Source organism: Ailuropoda melanoleuca, chromosome 11 (assembly GCF_002007445.2).
Source record: "Ailuropoda melanoleuca isolate Jingjing chromosome 11, ASM200744v2, whole genome shotgun sequence".
NCBI classification, from domain to species: Eukaryota; Metazoa; Chordata; class Mammalia; order Carnivora; family Ursidae; genus Ailuropoda; species Ailuropoda melanoleuca.
Window position 1 is genome coordinate 24,674,720 of NC_048228.1, and position 20,993 is coordinate 24,695,712.

General features: G+C 39.1%; 1 protein-coding gene across 1 annotated transcript in view; it reads left to right on the forward strand.

Annotated features, from left to right (window-relative positions):
- The window catches only part of DKK2 (dickkopf WNT signaling pathway inhibitor 2), a 99,830-nt gene extending 83,563 nt beyond the window's left edge, over positions 1-16,267 (forward strand). The window contains exons 2-4 of the mRNA XM_002916941.4: positions 8,784-8,934; positions 10,121-10,276; positions 12,456-16,267. Of these exons, the coding sequence (XP_002916987.1) occupies positions 8,784-8,934; positions 10,121-10,276; positions 12,456-12,706 (558 nt within the window). The 3' untranslated portion in view covers positions 12,707-16,267. The remainder of the gene's footprint in view (positions 1-8,783; positions 8,935-10,120; positions 10,277-12,455) is intronic.
- Positions 16,268-20,993: the final 4,726 nt, after the last annotated feature.

Below are 20,993 nucleotides of genomic sequence, written 5' to 3' on the forward strand. Positions count from 1 at the left end.
AAAATGCTGCCTGCCTTCTTGTTTATGACTTTAAATTTGAATGATCACATTTTATATTTTCAAGCAATATTTATACAGAGCTTAAAATAGTTCTTAAATAGTAATTGAGTCTTTTCACTGCAAACGAATATTGAGGATTATATATTGCTGATTTTTTCATCTTACCAGCCATAAAAGGATGAGCTTTTTTATTTTATTGGCTTCTATCAACTGTTTACTCAAAATCTGAATAGAATGTGGCAAATGGCCATTTGATTGTTATTCTAACCTAATTCCTAGAGGAGATGGAAGAGAGTTAAATGAGATCGGAGAAATGTAAAGTTGCCATGTTCTATACCAAATGAATAAGACAATAAACATTACTTCAATTAAGTAGTTGTCAGAACAATGGATTGTTTATATATAATTTAAATGTCCTAAGAGTTTGATTCAGCTAATAAGGTGACATCAATAAAACAAAACAAAATTTTTAATTAAGCAACTTCAGTCTGGATTCTTGATACTCTTGCAAGAAGTCCTGGCTCTAGGAAACCTAAGTTCTTCTAAGCCTTCTAAGCCAAAAATTATGAAGCGTAAATTAGCAAAGAATTAGAAACTTCACCTTGAATCTCATAAGGTTAGTTCTTTAAAAAATTATATTAATTTTAATAGATAATTCACATACCTAGTGCAAATTAGAAAATTTTTAAGGACTTTACATGGAAACTAAAATTTTCCTCTTTTCTCCATTCTCAATAACTCTGTCCTACCTTCCCATGGGTAAATTCTGCTGCACATTTCCTGGGTGTACCTCCTGAAATAATACATTGGATAACTTACGCACACACACAAACATATATATACACACACATTAACCTATATCTTCGCTGGATTTTTTTATCCTCATTTATAAACCATGACATTACAAGTGAAAAATGGCTCAAACTCATGTAACATTTAAAATTCACAAGTGTTTACATTTGGGCTCAGAAATAGTCACCAATACTGACCTGTTCTGTAATAGTAAGGATGGTTTTTCATAAACGCCAATTTGAGAGTATGTTAAGTTTTCATATCTACCTGGACATCAGTGTTTGAATTTTGAATGAGACTTTTCACTGGAAGGGGAATTTGATGCTCTACAAGAAACAGGACATAATAAAAACACATGTCACCTATTTACCATACTTGGTATGGGGAGGAAAAGTACTTGTTTTGTGAAGACCCGTAGGATACAAGATACAAAGAAAACTCCAAAGCTATGCATTGCCAACAAGACACGGGTGTGCACCACATGGGGATACGAAATAATCCAGCCACGCTGGGTGCGTTGACAGGTCTGAGTCTACACTGTGTTTCTCCCAAAGTGCGCTGGTGTGTTTGCTATGTGTTACTTTATTTTTTCATATAGTTTCAGAAATTCTCAAGCCTACCCCTAAGCACAGTAGCTGAGTAGTAGAAATAAGGAGGAACCTGTCTGGAAATAGTTGTCAGTGGATCTCTTAGTCTCATGTGTCAGGGAATCAATTTCCCACTTAGACCTGTGTCTATCTGAGAGGTAATATTGAGTCCATGTCTCATAAGGACCAGATGTTTTCTGTATGATATATATACAAGAGACATCCTTAATCTATGCCACAATCCTATAGGGCAGTGTTTCCCTATCTTACCTTATCTATGATCACCAGATCATATAATCTATAATCATACAAACTCCTGGACCATATCCAGTTCTACAAAATTAGAGTCTCTGTGAGAAAGAGTCTGTGAGTAAGTAGTTTTTAAAGAAACCCCATGAGATTTTAAAGATTGGGTAAGTAGGGAAACGCTGCTGAAGGTAGGAATGATATCCATCTTATTAAGGAGGAAACTGAGACTCCTTAAGTAACTTACAACAATGAATTAATTGTGGAGGCATAATTCAAACTGCAGTATGATTCCAAAATTCTCTCTACCACGTTACCTTTCTGAAGGTCATGAGGTCAGGAAAACGTGTAAGGCTACATTGAAAATTTTATATTGTAGACATTCAATCCTGGATTTGGAAGAAAAAATTATGTGGTTTCTTCCTGTTTTGGTTAGAACAATTATATTCCACCAATCGCCAAATTACAAAGGGCTTTATAATTACATATGGCGTGTAAAGGGCTCCAACCATTGCTGCAGAAATGCTCCCGAGATGCTGCTTTTTGAGTATAGAACAGAAGTGTTTTTGTCCTATCTATCCCAAATGAAGGGAAAATGGGTCAAAACCAGGAAAAAAAAATCAGGTAAACTACAAGGTGTCAATTTCTTTAGGTGCTGAGACTGTATGGAAAGGGTCTGAGACTGTATGGAAAGGGTTAGCTTCGCCCATTTGCCCCGTGATCAATAGCAGCAATGTACGTGTTACAGTTGAGAATGTGTTCTCTGCTCAAAGTAGAGAATTCCCTGGAATCTCCTTTCTGCTTAATGAGATACAGAGAACAGGGTGGAGCAACCCAAGTTAGGGAGGACCTTGCCTTGATTTCATAGAATTACTGTTTCTTAGGATTTCAGTGAAGCTCTCTGAATACATTGGGGAAGTTAATGGACCACTGGCAGAGATCCATCTTTCCTAACTTCTGATCCAGGCAGCATTAGCAGAATTCTCTCAGCTCTGAACTTCTGTGTCAAAAACCAAATATCTAACAACCCCAGCCCTAAAATGGATATGTGGAAAAGGTAGTCAAAGGTTTTCCATGGTATGCACAGCATGAATTGTTTTCAGGAAATCAATTTCCATATCCTTAACTCCCATGATTTCTTTTCTTAAAATTGTCTGGGAATGTGCCTGTGTTTACAGTAAGTCTTTTGCCATTTTATGTGGAAAGAAAGGCAAAATCGTCATGCATTCCAAATCTTGATATACTGCATTAACCAGCAGTATAAAACTTTTTATGGATGACAGACTAAAGTCAAATTTGGAGTTTTGGTTTTAACAAAGATGGTCTTAATGGTTGATTAGGGCATCCTTGTCTTGTCATTCTTTAAAAGCGAAGCTTGGCGCTGGCTAGAAAATTCTGGATACAGAACATCTAAAATAGCTGTGATGACCTGTATATTTTAAAATTTAACTGGACCTTTTCTAAAACTAATTTTCTCAAAGAAAAATATCCATGACTATGTTGTGACTTTATTTTAGGATCAGTATGCATTGATCAATCAGGTAGGTAAAAGCTATTTTATTGAATCATGTCAAATTACTGTGAGTTTCATCTTATAAAGTGCTTAACATTATATGCCATATTCATAAAACAAACTAAATTTATACTGAAAAATTTTACATGTCAAATGCGTGAGAGGATATATACGTTTCAAAATTATCTTAGGGATGGTGCAGGGAGAACATCTGTAGATCACAGAACTGGTTGTGTCTGGTGTTCAATAAATAAAAGCGGAATAAACAATTATTGGATATTGAATGAATACCCAAACAGCTGCCTTAATGAATCTATGGCACAGATCCAGAACACCATGAGATATCTGAACTTCTCCCCTCCAATTTAATGTAGCTCAGTTCTCCTGGCCTTAAATTCAGGAATCCTCAAAGATACACCCTTATCCCCTAGAGGTAACTGTGGACAAAGGGAAAGATCCGGTTGCACAGCCAGATTGAGTTCTATGTCCCTGCACCCCCTGAAGTTGCAATCTTAAGGTTTGACTTTGAAATTACCACCTTAAAGGACAGCATACCTTGCATATACGTTGAAACGGAGAACTAGCATATGGACTGTCAGGGCAAAGGAAATCTTTTTTTTAAGGACCTAGGGGGAGCCAGTCTGATGGTGTCAATTCCCCAAATGTAATTGCCAACCTTCTGCTATGATCTCTTTGAGACCCCAAACATTCTAGTCCCCAGCCCTTTGCTCTACCTCCTTCTATCTACTCGCCCCAAATGTTTTTCATTCCCACAGCTGGGTCGTCCCCCTGCAGGCTGTCTTCTGCCTTCCCAGCTGATGATGTTTTTCTGGCTCCAGAAAACTTCCGATGGTTACAAACAGTGCTTGAGGGGACAAAGGATTGTCCCGATTAAAACAACAACAACAAAACTAGGACGGTCTTGCAAGAATCCGGATGGGTGGCCAGCCCACATGAACACTATGTGATGTTTCTGTCTTCTTTTTTTTTCTCCCCATCATTAAACAGGAACAATGTCATTATTTTGAAAACTCAGGAGTTACACTAAGGTTTTAGTTGCGGCCAAAGTTTGTTCAGTAGCCGGTGCTGCTGAGGTCCCTAGAACACTTTTTTCTATGTCGTTATTCTAAGAGGTCTGATTCCGTAGTTGTCACATTTGCATGTTTTAAGGGAGGGGCAGCCCTGAAAAATAAGAATAAATTCCACCCTGAATCTTAATCTCGAATTAGCAGGTCTTTTTCTCCCTGCGGTTTTGAGAATAATTGGAAAAAAGAAAGGCTCAATTAGTTCAAATAAGATGTAGTAACATTTTATTTTATTTCATTCATTAGAATATTATTTAATTATCATTAATAGCATGATGGGCTTTTACTTGTAACTCTGATTACATTGAGTTTAAGTGGACATAAAACTGTTGTCAAGAAATAAAACGAGAAGATGTTGTTTACAGTATTGCCCGCGCTGTCCGCCAGCGTTCTGTCTTCCCAACAGCTGCACCAGGACATGCTGTTGGTATTTGAAGGCTTCTAGAGAGAGAGGTGGCCAAGTTTATGTTTCTAATCTCTAAATTCGGCGCACAGGTCAGCACTGAAAACCCCTAATTTATGTGTGCATCAAACCATCACTAGTTAATGCTTTTAGTCATCGTACCTTGCAGGGAGGCCTAAAAGCCAGGGCAGGACCCTGAATCCCCAAATTCCCTGCTACTGAGCACATGGGACTTATGTGCAGAAGTTACTTAACCTCTCTTTATTTCATTGCTAAAATTTTAAAGAATGATTCCAAATTAGCACGGAGTAAATGGATGTAAAAAAATCTTTTATACTAAAAAGAAATGGTCATTTTCAATGGACTTTATTTTCAAACTGTGTCCAATGTGTTCACTCTTTTTTTAGTTCATGTCATGGTTGTAATGATAACTAGTGCTGCTATTTACAGAAACCACTCTATTTTTAGCCTAGAAAGAGGGTTGGGCAAAACTTTGTTTTTTTGGCCTGATGGTGGACAGCTCTCATATATTCTTAATTCATGGCCCATCATCTACTATTATTAGGTGTCTCAAATGAATCCATGTCCTAATTGTGACTGAGGCTAAGTCATGAATGACTTTTGCATGAAGGCAAGTATTTCTGGATGCTCATGTAGCCGAATGTCACTGTTCCTGAGACTGTTGACCTAGACAAGTCCACAACGAACCATGCAAATTCACTATTAATAATTTCCATAGCAGGTAAAAAAAATCAGTCCTCTTATTAATTTATACAAATAAGTAACAGGGGAAGCATATTATTGTTTTTGTTAAGTGGAAAGTTAGACTAAGATTCAAATTCAATATTTGTTTGCCATAAAACCATCGTCAGATGGGAACAGCAACAGCCTTTTGAGGCCACAGTACGTGGAAAATAAAGATTTTCCTATGGAAAGTTTCTGAATGGCCCTTTTATTAATCTAATTTCCTTCAGTGGCCTATTAATGCCACAGTCATCACTTCCTCAGGACCCTCCATAACTACTCTAACCATGTGTTTCCCTCTCCCTTCTCTCTCTCTCCCTCTCCCTCCCTCCCATTTTCCCTCCCTCCCTCCCTCTCTTGCCTACTATGATAGCATTTCTAGACATTTAAAGGGGGAAACGTGGGAAGAAACAATAGCAAGCTCATCCCTGAGACCGCATCCTTGAGATGAAAATGTCCTATTTAAAGCTGTTTATTGAAAAATAACGTTGTAGGCTGAAAACATGAGAATTGACATTAATGGTTCAGATCCATATTTTCTCCTGTTCTGTGTTTTGTTGTTAATGGTTATGCCAAAGGAAACTATATGGCTGAGTAGATCTGGGCAGGGAGACATTGATTTCAGAAGGTAAGGCATGCTCCCGTCTCCTTTGCTTTCCTGAAAACCTGCTGCAATCAATTTGTCTTATCATTTTAAAATTTTATTCATATTTGAAGGCTGTTTATTGGAGCAAGAAGTTTCATAAGCGTACTAGAAGCTATATAATATAACCTTGCATTTCAATTATTAAAATTTTATTTTAATTGTCAAAGAATTGCTCTTAATGTTATGTTCTGGGATTGCATTTCAAGTGCAAGATCGCATTAAGAATAATCTTTCATTACAAAAAATTCTGCATATTTTTTCTGCCTGTGTCATTTCTATTTAAAATTGGCTTTAAAAAAAACTACAAAAATAGCACAATGAAACTGCGTGTCCTCTAATCTATTTTATCTCTTGGACCAACTGAGCTTTCCTTTGAAAAACTTGTGAGAATTTTACTGTGATCCCATTCAAATAGAGGACTACTATACATATCACATTTTGCAATATCATCTGCATCAAATATTTTTTTTAAAAAAGATTCTATTTATTTTAGAGAGAGAGAGAGTGCAAGTGGGGGGAGGGGCAGAGGAAGAGAATCTCAAGCAGACTCCTTGCTGAGTGTGGAGCACATAGTGGGCCTCAGTCTCAGGACCCTGAGATCATGACCTGAGCTGAAACCAAGAGTCAGACGCTCAACCGACTGAGCCGCCCAGGCGCCCTACATCAAATAGTTTCCATTTCAAGCATTTGCCATTTCGCACAAACTGAGAGTGGGAAGTTAATGTGTCTTCCACAATTTTCTGCAAAATGAACTGCTACTTTTAGCAAACAACTTGTTTTTTACCTTATAGACTATTGTGTTTTTTTAAGGAATGGAATCAAGTGTTATTCTATATTCAGAATCCCTTGAAGATTTGTTGTTTGTGCTGCACAGTGCACGTGATGTTTTAGGCAGCACATGTATTTCCATTGAAAGAACATGTCCTATTTTTGAGGAAGAAAAAAAAAACTTGTAAGACATCAAATGTTTCTTGCAAAACAATTTGATGAAATAAATGTAAATGAATCAGAAACATGTGAATTGTATTTCAATTAAAATTAATGGGTTTAAATGTGAAGGGAGTAAAGTGCTTGGGGGAAAGAGTGTGGCAAGGCGGGAAGTGACATTTGTTTTGTTTTCATCAGTCTTGGACTTTTGAAAAATGGCCTAATACTCTGAATGTAGCCTCATTCAGATTGTCTCTTAAGTCTAATGATGGAGATCCAGAATGGGACGATAATATGCAAATTCATTTTATAGCTTTATCTGGCTCCAATTATAATGTAGGCATCAAACATGGCCACTATGCAATCCTTCAAAAGCACTTGCAACTCAAAATTCATGATTTTCCTATTGTAATGATGCTGAAAGTGTGTTTTTTTTTCCCCATAAAATATCTAGTTTTCAGCCTCACATTGTCAGCTCCTCATTTATTTCCTCTGTCGAACTGAACAGGATCAGATCTAAACAGAAAATACGGGGACACTGAATGTAGCCACACATAGCAGAAGGGCGAGGGCGTGGGGTGGGGGGAAGACAGCGTAGGAGCGGGAGAAAGAAAGAGAAGGGAAAAAAAACAGACCATGCACGCAGACCTACGCCACCAAACCTCACTTCATAAGCAAAGCACTCAAATCCACAAATGATTGGAGATTCACAAAAACTTTACCCATAGGTTTACATTCATACCATTTATGCGCGCTTAAAAACAACCACGTAGCTTCTTTTTACTTTTGCATTTTTCAGTTAAAAAAAAAAACCATGCATTACTCTGAAAACAGGAAAGAACTGCAAAAAGAAAAGAAAAACAACTTATAAATAAATTTCCCTGTCTACATGCTTCAAAATATAAGGAGGTTTAATGTGTGGTGTGGCCGTTCAGTTTCTCAACTCCGTCTCTGCAAACAGGGACCTTTTAAGTGTCCTGAAAATTTCCAAGAGGCAAGGAGTACATAACAGGAGAATGTATTTTTGTTTTGGGAGATCATCTAGGGCCCTGATTAAGTAGCCTCACGCGGTGAGAGATGGAGACCATCAGGTCCTTTCTGTATAATTCGAAGGCGCCGTAGCCCACAAGGGCCGTACTTGTATGTAAAGGGCCTGCCCTTTTGTTTGCTGAGAACATGATGTAATTGGAGTTGAGCATTCCTCTTAGACCGCTTAGAACCCCACTGCTGCTCACCGCCTGAGTTTGGAATGAGGACCCTGCTCCTTGATTTCTTTGTGCCAAACAGCTCATAACCTCAAACGGTTCTGGAAGTGGTTCTCTGCTGTGCTCCTCGCGGGCAAGAATTGTGGGGAGTCGCTCACTGTGTTTGTTCCCTAACTGGGCAGGAGATATGTTTTAGCTTCCAGCAACAGCCCTTTGTTGTTCTGTCATCTCATCCAGTTTAGTAGATGAAAAACGGAATAGCGAGGCTGACTGTTTCATTTACACGGGAAATCAGTGACGGTATAACAATTACAACTATTTCTGAGCCCCCAAATGTACCCTTAAAAGCTCTACTGATCCACACAAAATGTAAATCCCATCTCCAGAGTTGTCGACAAAACTACAGGAATAGCATGAACTTTACCTTTGTCCCCATCAACAATCTGTATTTATAGGGTCCTCGATGAAGGAAGCGTCACTATGTAGGATCTGTGCCCAGAACACGATTTCACTGGCGTATCTCCTTTGAGAGAAACCTGCTGTGATTGATTTCCCGGCGTGATTTGCCGCGGTAACTTTTCATGCGTGTGCAATCTAATCGGCCTTCTGTTCGGCGGTGGTGTGCTTTTTGGCAGGCCTACCCTTGCAGCAGTGATAAGGAGTGTGAAGTTGGGAGGTATTGCCATAGCCCCCACCAGGGCTCATCGGCCTGCACGGTGTGCCGGAGGAAAAAGAAGCGCTGCCACAGAGACGGCATGTGCTGTCCGGGTACCCGCTGCAATAATGGTAAGCTCTAGTTCGGTGTGACGGGCCTCCTTCATGTTAATGTAGGATGTGTGTCTAGCAAATTCGATGACCTCCTCCTTAGCCAGACCTCTGAAACGCAAGGAGCCTTTCCAAACTGGCAGGGATTGGATCGTGGTTTAGCTATGTGCACGATTACATGGATTACCTCCCAAATCCTAGTTTTCCTGGGCTCTGATCTCTATTTCTATCCTCTATGTTCTATGGCAATCTAGGGTTTGCCATGCCGAAGCGTTGTATATGCATAGCTATAAACACATAAGCGAATACATGCAGAAGACCAAACAAAGCACCTGCTGTGGTTTGGGAATACGGAGGGGAGTCCCTCTTCCAGTTTCATACCTCGATTCTTATATTCAGGGTGTCTTCTTTGAAAGGCCCCACCCTGCACCACACTCATAGTGAGGGAGTGATTGGTTCCTCCAAACGGAGACCCAGGAGTCTATTCCCCAGCCTTTCCATAAGCATGACTTCACCCAATCTCAGTGAATTTATTGGCAGACAATTCAGCATTAATGATGAAATGAAGAATCACAGACAACACAAGAAAAAACCATTAAATAATTACAGAAGGTGATCTGAAACATCAGCTTACTCATATAAAACAAGATAATCAGACTCCTATCTGTATACGTGCTCCCAACCTCTAGGCAGAGTCTTATTAGAAGCACCTGGGATAGGTGAGTGGAAGAAGGCCTCATACCATTAGAGATGTTTACGGTATAGACTAGGGTTATACTGTTGATTGAAAATAGGAACCTGGATCCTGAAATCTGGGCAGACGTTTTAAAAGTACGAATAGCTAATACTAATTTAATACATACTAAGTCACTATTCTAAGCACTTCACATGTATTCACAACTTAGTGAAATGTTTTTATTCCTGTTTTTGCCCATGGTTACTTGGTCTTGAGAGAGACAAGATTCAAATTAAGGAAGCCTGACTTAGGCCAAACTATTTAATTCTATTTAATACTAAGTCATATTGTTCAGTATTATTTATGTAAATAAATGAATGGTTGAATGAATAGAGGAAAAATAGATGATAGATAGATGATAGATAGATGGTAGATAGGAGATAGCTTCACACCTCACATCGGCACGATACTTGGATGAGAATCACACTTTATAGAATCGGGTAAGTCTAACCACTTACTTGCCATCTCCAGGCATCTGCATCCCTGTCACTGAGAGCATCTTAACCCCTCACATCCCAGCTCTGGATGGCACTCGGCACAGAGATCGAAACCATGGTCATTACTCAAACCACGACTTGGGATGGCAGAATCTAGGAAGACCACACACTAAGATGTCACATATAAAAGGTAGGTGATCTGTAGTTCTTTGCTTACTTTTTCTTGTTTTAAAAGAAGTAAAATTAAAATATTGAGATTCATTGCATTGGTTTTAGAAAAAATACAAAGATACTTTGTTGGCAAGACTTTAACTGAATTTATTAATTCTTAATTTTGAGGATGCTGGAGGTTTCTAAGAGATCTTAAATTGTTAGGAAATATGTATTGTGAGAATTGCAGCACCCCTGAACAATCATGCTATTTTCTAAACAGTGCTGCCTTTAACTGTTTGTAGTCATATGATTAAATCCCTAAGCTTTTGAATCTTTTTCTCCCCTCTACAGAAATTTTATTTCACTAAACAACCACACAATATACTATTCATAGACCAACTTACAAAAATAATTGGTTTCTACTAGAATTATATATGGTCATAAAATCCCCTTACCCATATCAAAATATTTGGGAAGTCTAATCACTAAGAGTAAAATTTAAAAGCATGAAATTATTGAACTTTATTACTAACAGTAAAATGTTGAAGGCATGAAACACGTCCATCTTTAAAGGAGGCTTCTTTCAAGTGTGTTCTATGGAGCATTACTCTTGAAGACATCCTGTGAATAAAAGTGTGCTGTAATAATGCATCACCCAGTTTTGGAACTTTATATAATTGGTATATTGAGGGCTCTGAGGAAAACTGGTTAAGTTTTTTAAACACTGTAGGTCCCCATATTTCTTGACCATAAAAACATCTCCCCACATTTTCATGTTCTGCAGAGCTGGTATCCTATGGAATATCTGACTGACCTATTAGTCTGACCTGAAATATTAATGTTGACATGGATGGCACTAAAAAGGTTGACAGTTCCTCTTCAATTGTCCCCTATCTATGCTCCCTGAAGACCTATGTCTTTACCCAATCTCCTATTTCTATTCTATCAAATTCACATACATTTGTCATTACATGAGTATCCCTCCTTATCCAATAGCTAGCTGTGTCACAGTACAGTTTCAAATTTACTCATATTTTTTATACAGTTTTATGTGTAATTTTTTGATGGCAACTAGGAAGAACTCTTATGACAATGGCTAGTGGGTCGTGTCCATATCACACAGAGGAACTGGTTATATCTGGGATGACAGATCATCCCTTAGATCAGGATTGGCACATTATGGCCTGTCCTACTGCCTGTTTTTGTAAAATAATGTTTTACTGGAACACAGGGTGGCCTATTCGTTTAGGCATTACTTATGTCTGCTTTTGTGACAGCAGAAGGGAGGAGTGACAGATCATCCGGTCTAAAAAGCCTGAATATTTACAATCTGGCAAAAATACAGAGAAGTTTATTGACCTTTCTTTATATAGGTTACACATCAACCCAGCTGTGATGTGTGTTTGCTCTTTTGCTGACTTAGTCACTTTTTTCTGTATTAAATATCCAGATTTGTTCTTCCACATGTTTTTAATGATGGGTTCTTGGTTGACCCTGGGGCTGTCTGCCCTTACTCTACTCTGTTCTGAATCACAGCTTCTTGGAGACTGTACGTCCTAGGCTCCCTGTCAGATGGGCCTGAGGGATTCCAGTCCCAGCTAGCAATTCCAGCCCCGGATTCTGACATGACCTTCTCCTCTGGGGCCTCCAGCCTAAAGTGGTAGCGGCTTCCTGCTCTGCTGCCTTACCATCCTCTGGCCCTTCTTAGCCATGCCACCGCCTGCGTGCTTCATTCTCGGCATTAAACATCTTTGGTCTTAAGTTTCTGTTTTCCTGGCTAGACACTGACGCAGGGGTTTAGGAGTCCCTGAGAATTTCAGATTTCTCCTCGAGTCAGAGTTTATTTATGCCTACCAAGAACGTATCAAATTAATTACTTTGAAAGCAATTCTCTTTATTTACTTATTTTTCACTCACCTCATTAAAAGAAAAAATGATCGGAGAAATATCTAAGAGCAGACCGTGCCAAAATAAAGAGAAGACGGAGCGCAGTCCTAGCTATTTGTAAGACTTGATATCCAGACAGCGAATAATCAAAAGAGACAATAATGGCCTGACGAGATTAGAGGGAGAGCTGATTGATAGGCGTCCAAGACTTTCCCTCGTACATGATAACTTCGTGGAAGACAGTACAAGCACTATATGTGCGTCTGGGTGCGAAGTAGGATTTTTTTCTAAAGTGTCATGGTAATATCATTTGGTCACCATCTCCGCAGGGCATGAAGGAGACCCCTGCCTGCGGTCAGCAGACTGCATCGAAGGGTTTTGCTGCGCTCGCCACTTCTGGACCAAAATCTGCAAGCCAGTGCTGCATCAGGGGGAAGTCTGTACCAAACAGCGCAAGAAGGGCTCTCACGGGCTGGAAATTTTCCAGCGGTGTGACTGTGCGAAGGGCCTGTCGTGTAAAGTGTGGAAAGATGCCACCTATTCCTCCAAAGCCAGACTCCACGTGTGTCAGAAAATATGATCTCCTCTGAGGAAGCCCATCACTAGCAGACTGTGCATTTGTGTATTTAATGCATTATGGTATGGTGGAAAAGACGTTTTGGAGCTCAGAAGATGGCTAAATAAGGAATGTTGTAAGCATGTAAGAGATCACAGAGAGGGAAAAAGGAAAAGAGAATAAGCAGATTAGCAAGGTAACAAATGTAGTACAACCGATGCGTTTCCATGATGCAGCTTGTTTATGTAAATAACGTACACATTTGTGAAAATGCTATTACTGAAAAAAAACAACGCACAGTGAAAATTACTGACGAATACCATGTGACTTCCCGAGAGTTTAGGTTGTGCTGGATGATCAGTTTCCTTCGGATTGGCGATTGCCTGTAGAAATTACCTGAAAACCATGGTTCTCATTCAAGGTTATAGTTTAACAGAATAGTCCCGTGGCATACAACAGGCTCTAACGTAAAATGAGTTCGTACATAGGAAATGAAAGCGTGGCCCCTAATTAATTCTCAGCACAGAATCACTGTTGGGTTTGGAGCACACTACCGCTACGGCTCAATGAGGGGCCTTGGTAGACAAGAAAAAAAAGCAGTCAGTATTTTCCAAATAAGTTCAAAATAATGGCAAGTCTTCTATGAACACTTTTAGGAAAAAAACAAACTTGTTTTGCTTTAAACTGTTTATTTACATTTTTTTAAAATGTATTTTCACAGTAATTCCCCAGGACCAGTATAAGACAAAAACCGTCCATTCACATTCTAGAATGGCATTGCACCTTTTCTTGATTGTATGTGATTCCTACCTTGAACATATTTTATTTTCCAAACTATCCCAATTACTTGTGAATAGTACAGAGCAGAATTTCACAGACTGCAAAAATTTTTAAGGTGTCTGAGATGCAGCATCAACGCTAATAGACTGTTACTTGTTGAAGCTTGGGCATTCCCCGTGTTCGATAGAATTAGATTGGCAAACACATTTATTCTTTGCAGACACAGCAGCACAGTCAGGAGAAGCTGATCACAGAGACTTGATCTACATTTGTGCTGCATTGAGGGACACAAAGGAAATGGACAAAACTTTATCCAGTGCCCAGGTTTTGGCAACACGTCGATCATATGTCTGAAGCACAAACTGACTGTTCCCATTGGAAGCCCAAGGCAGCACAACCTGAATGGAAGTTTTCCATGGGATTTGCTATCACAATATTTACTGTGCAGATGAGTTCTGTGTAGGTCACTAGTTGACCTCAAAATATTTATTTTATATTTTTGAGGTCCTAAAATAACATGAGGAGGTCTCATGAAATGGACTCTCGAGGCAGGTGGCATACAGTAAGGTTCCATTGTCCTCCATAAACTCCCAGCTTGCCGACGGCACCGTCTGAAAGTTCTGTACCAATCTCTCTGCAACAGCTGTTTCTTGCCAAAGATATCGTTTCTGTTTTCTGCAGCCATTGAAAGTAAAAATAGAAATGGAATAACTTGTAAAATCTACATATTGCTAACCTATAGAAACCACAGTTTCCAAATTCTTTGAAACCATTTTATTACTTTTTTTTACTGTACTCGTTCTCAATATTTATGTCTAGAGCATAAAGCAAAAAAGTTATCTTATAGTTGTTACTTTTGACCTTTTCTTTTATAGACTGCAAGTCACTCCTTAATTTTCTTTTCCTTAAACCCCTTCTGCAGTTTCAAATTCAAGTTTTCCCAGTAGAAATTGAATCTGAGCCTGCACGTCTATTAAGAATCTCAGCTTCCCATACACTTTACTAGGGTGATTAAGATGTACATTTTTCCACATGTCTGCTAAAACAAAAATTATAAGCTAATCTATCCAAGAACCAAAGTCTGTGCAAACAGGTTTCTATAAGCTTGGCAACATGAAAATGGAACATTTCAGTCAAACATTTCCTATATAGCAATCACATTTACAATCTGGTTTTTGCATTATTTCCCTTATGTACATCCCAAAATTATTATTTGAAGTAATTTATTTACAGGAAATGTTAATGAGATGTATTTTCTTATAGAGATATTTCTTACAGAAAGCTTTGTAGCAGAATATATTTGCAGCTATTGACTTTATAATTTAGGGAAAAATGTATAATAAGATAAAATATATTAAATTTTTCTCCTTCAAAAATGGAATTCAAATTTCCTTGTGTTTTGCTTGTGAGAAAAACTTTCACAGAATCATAGATTCTCAAAGTTCAAATGGACGATCTGATTTGACACTTGGGGTAGGAATCCTTTGGATGACATCACCATGAGGTGATCCAAGGCAGTTTACTATTACTAAAGGCAGCTTATTCACGGCAGGACGGATGTAATTGTTAGAAAGTTATTTTTTCATTAAACTAAAATATCCCAGCTTGTGCATTCTACCCATTCTTACTTTGTGTTCTGGAACATCTTGGAACAAGGGCTCTCCACAAAACTTCTTCAAAACACTTGAAGCCACCTAGCCTATTTCCTATAATCTTCTATCCGATTAAAATTTCCCCAAATAGAGATGCCACCATGTTAAGCATATTGGTTCATTCCCCAGTGGCACAAAGCAGCTACAAACCATCTTTATCCCTATATGGATACGACTGAGTTACCTGGCCCTGAGTGAACTCAAAGCCACGTCCTGGGAAAGTCTTTCCTCTGCTTCCTAAACACAGAGATGTCAGGAGTGTTTGATAAACAGAACTCACCAATTTTGAGGCGGGGAGTGGTTGTAGAAGCCCATGTTGTATTAGAGATGTTACTGGGGTGGAAATGTGGACAATGAACATTGCATGACAGTGGAATGGATTAAGTGTAGCAATGGCAGCATAATGAAGCTGAAACAGTCCCATAGCTAGAGGTCAGAGTTGAAGATACCTCAAGCATTGCTGAAATAACTCCCACATTATTCTAATTAGTCACTTAAAGTTATTCTTAAATAGTTATCCATTTCCTCAAATTGAGAACATTTGTATTTCCTAGCTACAGTGTATTTTTAGACTATAACAGTCATATGGGTGATATTTTTCTTTTCCACCGAGCTCAGGGAGATGCTCTGAAAACTGACAAATTGTCTTGACTTCCCTTTTAGCCAAGAAATACAATGTCTTATCACAGCCCTAGGATTTGAGGGGGGAAGCAATCAATTACACTTTTCTCCACGCCCCGAATTCAGGCCATTTGAGAAAAAGAGTTAAGAAAGAAAGGCAAATGACAGATTACCCTAGGCTGATAAAGTTATCGGAGAGTATGGTGTGTAGTGTAGGCCTGAGGATACGAGAAAGAGCCAGGTTCCAGAGCAAGATACTAGAAAGTTGCCATTCTCAGACAACACCAGACAACATCATTTCTATCTGTGGGAGCTTCCCCTGTAAAATTTACTGCATGAATGGGCAGAACAGAGTGACACACTTTCTTCTGGCAATTTGTGGCAAAGAAGGGTGGAGAAGGAACAGAATTATGCATTTCTCCTTCAAGAATCTCATTTGAAATTCTACAAAATTGGATAATTCACAGCACATGAAAGGAATGAGTGAGGGATAGAGACAAAGATTATTATACTCTTCACATTCAACTAATGTTAAGAACTGGAAAAGAATAAACCCCTCCCCTCCATCATTCTCCAGACCTTTATATTCTTAGCACATTGGACATCGCCCTTTGTGTATGGTGAACATAACACCGTAGATATGCCATCCACTAAAGCAGCCCTGCTGAGGTCTTGCCCCAACGTCAGTCACTCCTTTGTGGAAACTCCCAGGACCAGGGATGGAAAGTTTAGATTTTTATCCTCAGAAGATGGCAAGATGGATGAAAATAATTCATTAATTCAATTGACTCCAAGACCACACTACACTCAGGGTTGGAAAATAACGGCTCATTCTTCTTAGCATCTCAAGTTATGTCCATCATACTATCCACCACAATCTATCAGTGGTTCTGCAGTGAGATTAAATGACACATTGGGTATCTGATAATAAAAAAGTATAAAAAGTACTGCAATCATAAAGTTCCAATAACCCAAAGACTTTTGAATATAAATCCTGTTCCATTAAGAAATCCCTAAAGAAATTAATGCATGAAATTTAAATCCTCTTGCATGTTAAAATCAAAATAAGTTGAAGCCCAAAGAATCGAAAGTCTATATTTGTTATCTTCCTCTTTAGAATAAGGAGCCCAAAGAAACTGAAATTCAAAATCTTCAAGTCAATGCCTAAGTTTTCCTTCCTCATCCGGGTCGTATTCTGCTCTGTCTTAGCTTGGGGGTTTATTGATGCTTGCGTAGAGTGGGACTCTTTCAGCAGCTATGGCCAGAACAGTATCTCACTGGAATGAGAGACTTAAACTTTTTATTTATTTGAGAGGGAGAAGGAGAGAGAGAGAGAGAGCGAGAGAGCATGCTAGCATGAGTGGGGGAGGAGCAGAGGGAGAAACAGACTCCCTGCTGAGCGCCAAGCCCACCTCAGGCTAGATTCCAAGACCCTGAGATGTTGACCTGAATCAAGAGTCAACTGACGAAGCCATCCAGCCTCCTCCAGGAGACTTAATTTTAATAATGTCAGATCAATTTTTGGATACATATGACTAAGTCAAAGATGTTACCACATTTAGAAAATAAGGCAATCTCTGGCTCTTAGAACACATATACCAGGCAATACACTGTTAACAAATCTAGGACGTGGTGTTGTCAAAAACCATAGCAAACATGCTTGGAATCTGATGAAAGAAGAAAAAAGAAAAAAAAAAAGGAATTTCTTTGTTTTTGGTTTGTTAAAAATGTCAACTAATCCAAATCAGTTTTGGAACCCAGGACCTATGTACTTAAACTTACTTGGGAAAGACATCCCGCCAAGTTTTAGATACAGCACTATATTTTACTAAGTGACGGGGGGGAGGAGAGTCCACCTGTGTATTCCATCCACTTTTAGAGAGTGAGTGGTATTTGAGGCATTACTGCTTTCCTGTAAAACTGGTCAAATTTAGAAACTCGCCATTAGGTATTAGCCTCATTAAGGCTTCTTTTTTACACACCTAACATATTCAAAGTATCACCAGTGCTTGAGAATACGTTTGGTCTGGTGACACGGCCTCCATGATATCTTGTAAGTTGATCTGTCTCAGGGGTGTGTCTAACGGCATCTTCCACCGCTCCGTGCGCTACTTGTCCCCATCCCTGCGCTTATGCAAGCTGTAAAGCGCATCGACACAGTCCTGAAATAAAACGGATATCGACACTCCTGAAAATTATTTCAGCAAATGGTGCCCCGAGGCACAGCAGACACTCTCAACTTACATTCCGTCACTCAACACATATTCACCGAGAATGCCTTCTATGTGCCGGGCAGCTTGGTAGGCACGGTGGATAGAGGCAGAAAACCAAACCAAAAAAGTTCATCCTTTCATTGTTTTTACATTCCAGTTATCTTTTAGGGCAATAGCTGGGGGGCAGAAAGTAATTAAATAAAAATTATATTAATACTCGAGGAGACAGAGGATGAACCAACCCTATGAAGAAAATTGAAACAGGGTAAAGAAACAGATTCTGTGGCTAGGAGAGATCTCTTAGAGGAGGAAAATATGAGTAGAAACCTGGGGGAAGTGAGGGGTTGGGAATGGGAATGTCTGGAGAAAGAGCAGCACAGGAAGAAGAACAAGGGAAAACATTTGACATTGGGAAGAAGTTGAGTGGGAGTCTCAGATGGGATGGGTAAGGGGAGAGAGATGGAAGATGAGGTCAGAGAAGGCGTTGGGTCAGGTTGTGTAGAGCCTTATTGACTTTCATAAGTACTTTTATTTTGAAAGAACTTTCGAGCAGAGGAGTAGCATGAGCTAACAGGTTTTCAAAGGTTCACACAGACTTCCGTGTAGAGAAGAGATGAGGGCATCCAGGCAAGAAAACTGGTGGCTTAGATTTGAGAGGTAAGGTGGAAGTCATGAGAGACGGTTGGATTTAGGGCATGTTGGAGGTAGAGCCAAGTGGGTTTGCCGTTGGACTGGATGCAGGTTTTGTGAATGGCAGAGCCTCTCTTGCCTAGCCCAAGGATGAAGATCATTGAGAAATTGTTGGTAAGAAAGAAAAAGTTAAAAAAACTCTTCCTTGTACAGCACCTTTGTATTTAATATCTAAAGGAAGCATTGCCTTCACATGTTGAAATGAAAGTTGAAAACTCTTTAGAAAGTTGCCCTTTGCAATTTTCTCACCAGGTATCTTGAAAGCCTGAGGAAAAAATCATATAAAGGAGAGACTGAGTCAACAAAAATAGAGAACTTGTTGGATGCACTAAGAAAAGCAGTTGCAGACAAACAGAAGAATGAGAAAGTGGCAGGAAGACAGAAAAGAAAATAAACAGGGGCCAGAGCACAGAGACTGAGCAGAGACAGTTTTAAGCCAGGATGTAGGAGAGAGATGCATCATGTGGAATGCTAGAAATCCTAAAAGGTGCTAATAAGAAACTTCAATTTGATACAGATGTCAAACAGTGTCAAGGAAAACTTACGGGAAGAGAATGGCTGACTCACAGCAGTAGGGTTAGAAAATTATTTAAGCAAAGGGTGTAGCCCAGGCAACACTCCCATTGACTTTGGGCCAATGAGTTGCAGTAAAAGGTAATTTGTCAAAGCAAGTCATAGTTCTCTTTGAGTCTTAAGTAATTGTATAGTGTAGGACCTGGGAATTTTAAAGAAATAACAATATGCAAGTAATTGAAGTACTTTCATGAGAAATACACTTGCCATCATACCTCTCACACATACGTCATGAATACCACAGTGCACAACCTTTTAAAATTTCCTGGGGGTCAACATTTCTTATAGATGCCATGGACTTGTTTTATTTGCTCCACACCTTCCCACTTCACTGCACCTGCTGCACCAGTCATCATTCTGTGTTTAATGGCCGGTCAGCCTCCAGGGGCTAGTAACAGATGGAGAACATCAGATCAGCTAATGCATATAAAATACTCTAAGTCCCACTCAAGCTTTTCAGGCAGACTATGAAATTGAGATCATTTTATCCTCCATTTCTTTTCTTACCTTGCCGATCTCTCCTTACCACTGTGCTCTTGTCTGTTGCAATGCCCATTCATTCTTTCTCCAATTGTATGCCAGACTTAAAACATTAGAGAACAGGAAAACCAAGCAATCTCTGTGGAAATTTCACAGTAACGTTCAAACTATTTAACACACATCCACATCTTATAACTTTCCAAGATCCAAATATAGCGATGCTACCTTTTACAATGCCTGAGAGGAATACACAGCAAAACTCATTTTTACGTGTATCAAGGGACCTTGAATTCTCTATGGAGAGTACACTCCCCAGTACGCCATTTGGCTTCAGTTTGGAACTTTTAAAAATCATTCTTAGCTGTGGAGAAATGTGAGGAGGCTAAGCAAAACTTCCCTTAAAATAAAAGCAGAAAATACAGCTTAAAAGTAGTTAGGACTTATTTCTTTAATGAGTGTGAAGTTGCTCAAAAACAGTTTTAGAGCTTTGGAAGAGAATGGGTATCTGTTATTTAACAGGGAAAAACAATCTCAAGAAAAACCTGCTAGTATTAAGAGTGCAATAGATTGAAGAGGTTGACCATCTGGGAAAAGGACAGGCAGAGACAATTCAAGAAAATGTTCAGGGAGCAGGAGAATGTGAACTTTCTTTGAAGAAATTTTTGTTTTGGTAGCCTTGAAATAAGTCAAAGGAAGCTTTTATTTTATTTTATTCATTTTATTTTTTAATTTTTTAACTTAAATTCAATTAGCCAACATATAGCACATCATTAATTTCAGACGGAGTGTTCAATAATTCATCAGTTGCATATAACACCCAGTGCTCATCACATCACATGCCTCCTTCAGCCCATCACCCAGTTACCCCATTTCCCCACCCACCTTCCCTCCAGCACCCCTCAGTTTGTTTCCTGTAGTTAAAAGTCTTTCATGGTTTGTCCCCCTCTCTGATTTCTTCCCACTCGGTTTTCCCTCCCTTCCTCCAAGATCCTTTGCGCTGTTTCTTATATTTCACATATGAGTGAAACCATATGATAATTGTCTTTCTCTGATTGACTCATTTCATTCAGCATAATACCCTTCAGTTCCATCCATGTTGATGTAAATGGTAAGACCTCATCCTTTCTGATGGCTGAGAAGCATTAAGAGAAGGATTCACTGGGTGAAAACTGGCTGTTAGGGATGGGAGCTTCACAGAAAAGCCAATGGCTTAGGGACTATCCAAACAGAATATTATGCTAGTTCAACAACCCTCTCGTATTCTTCAGGCCATCTACCAAGAACCCAGCTCTTATCTCATCA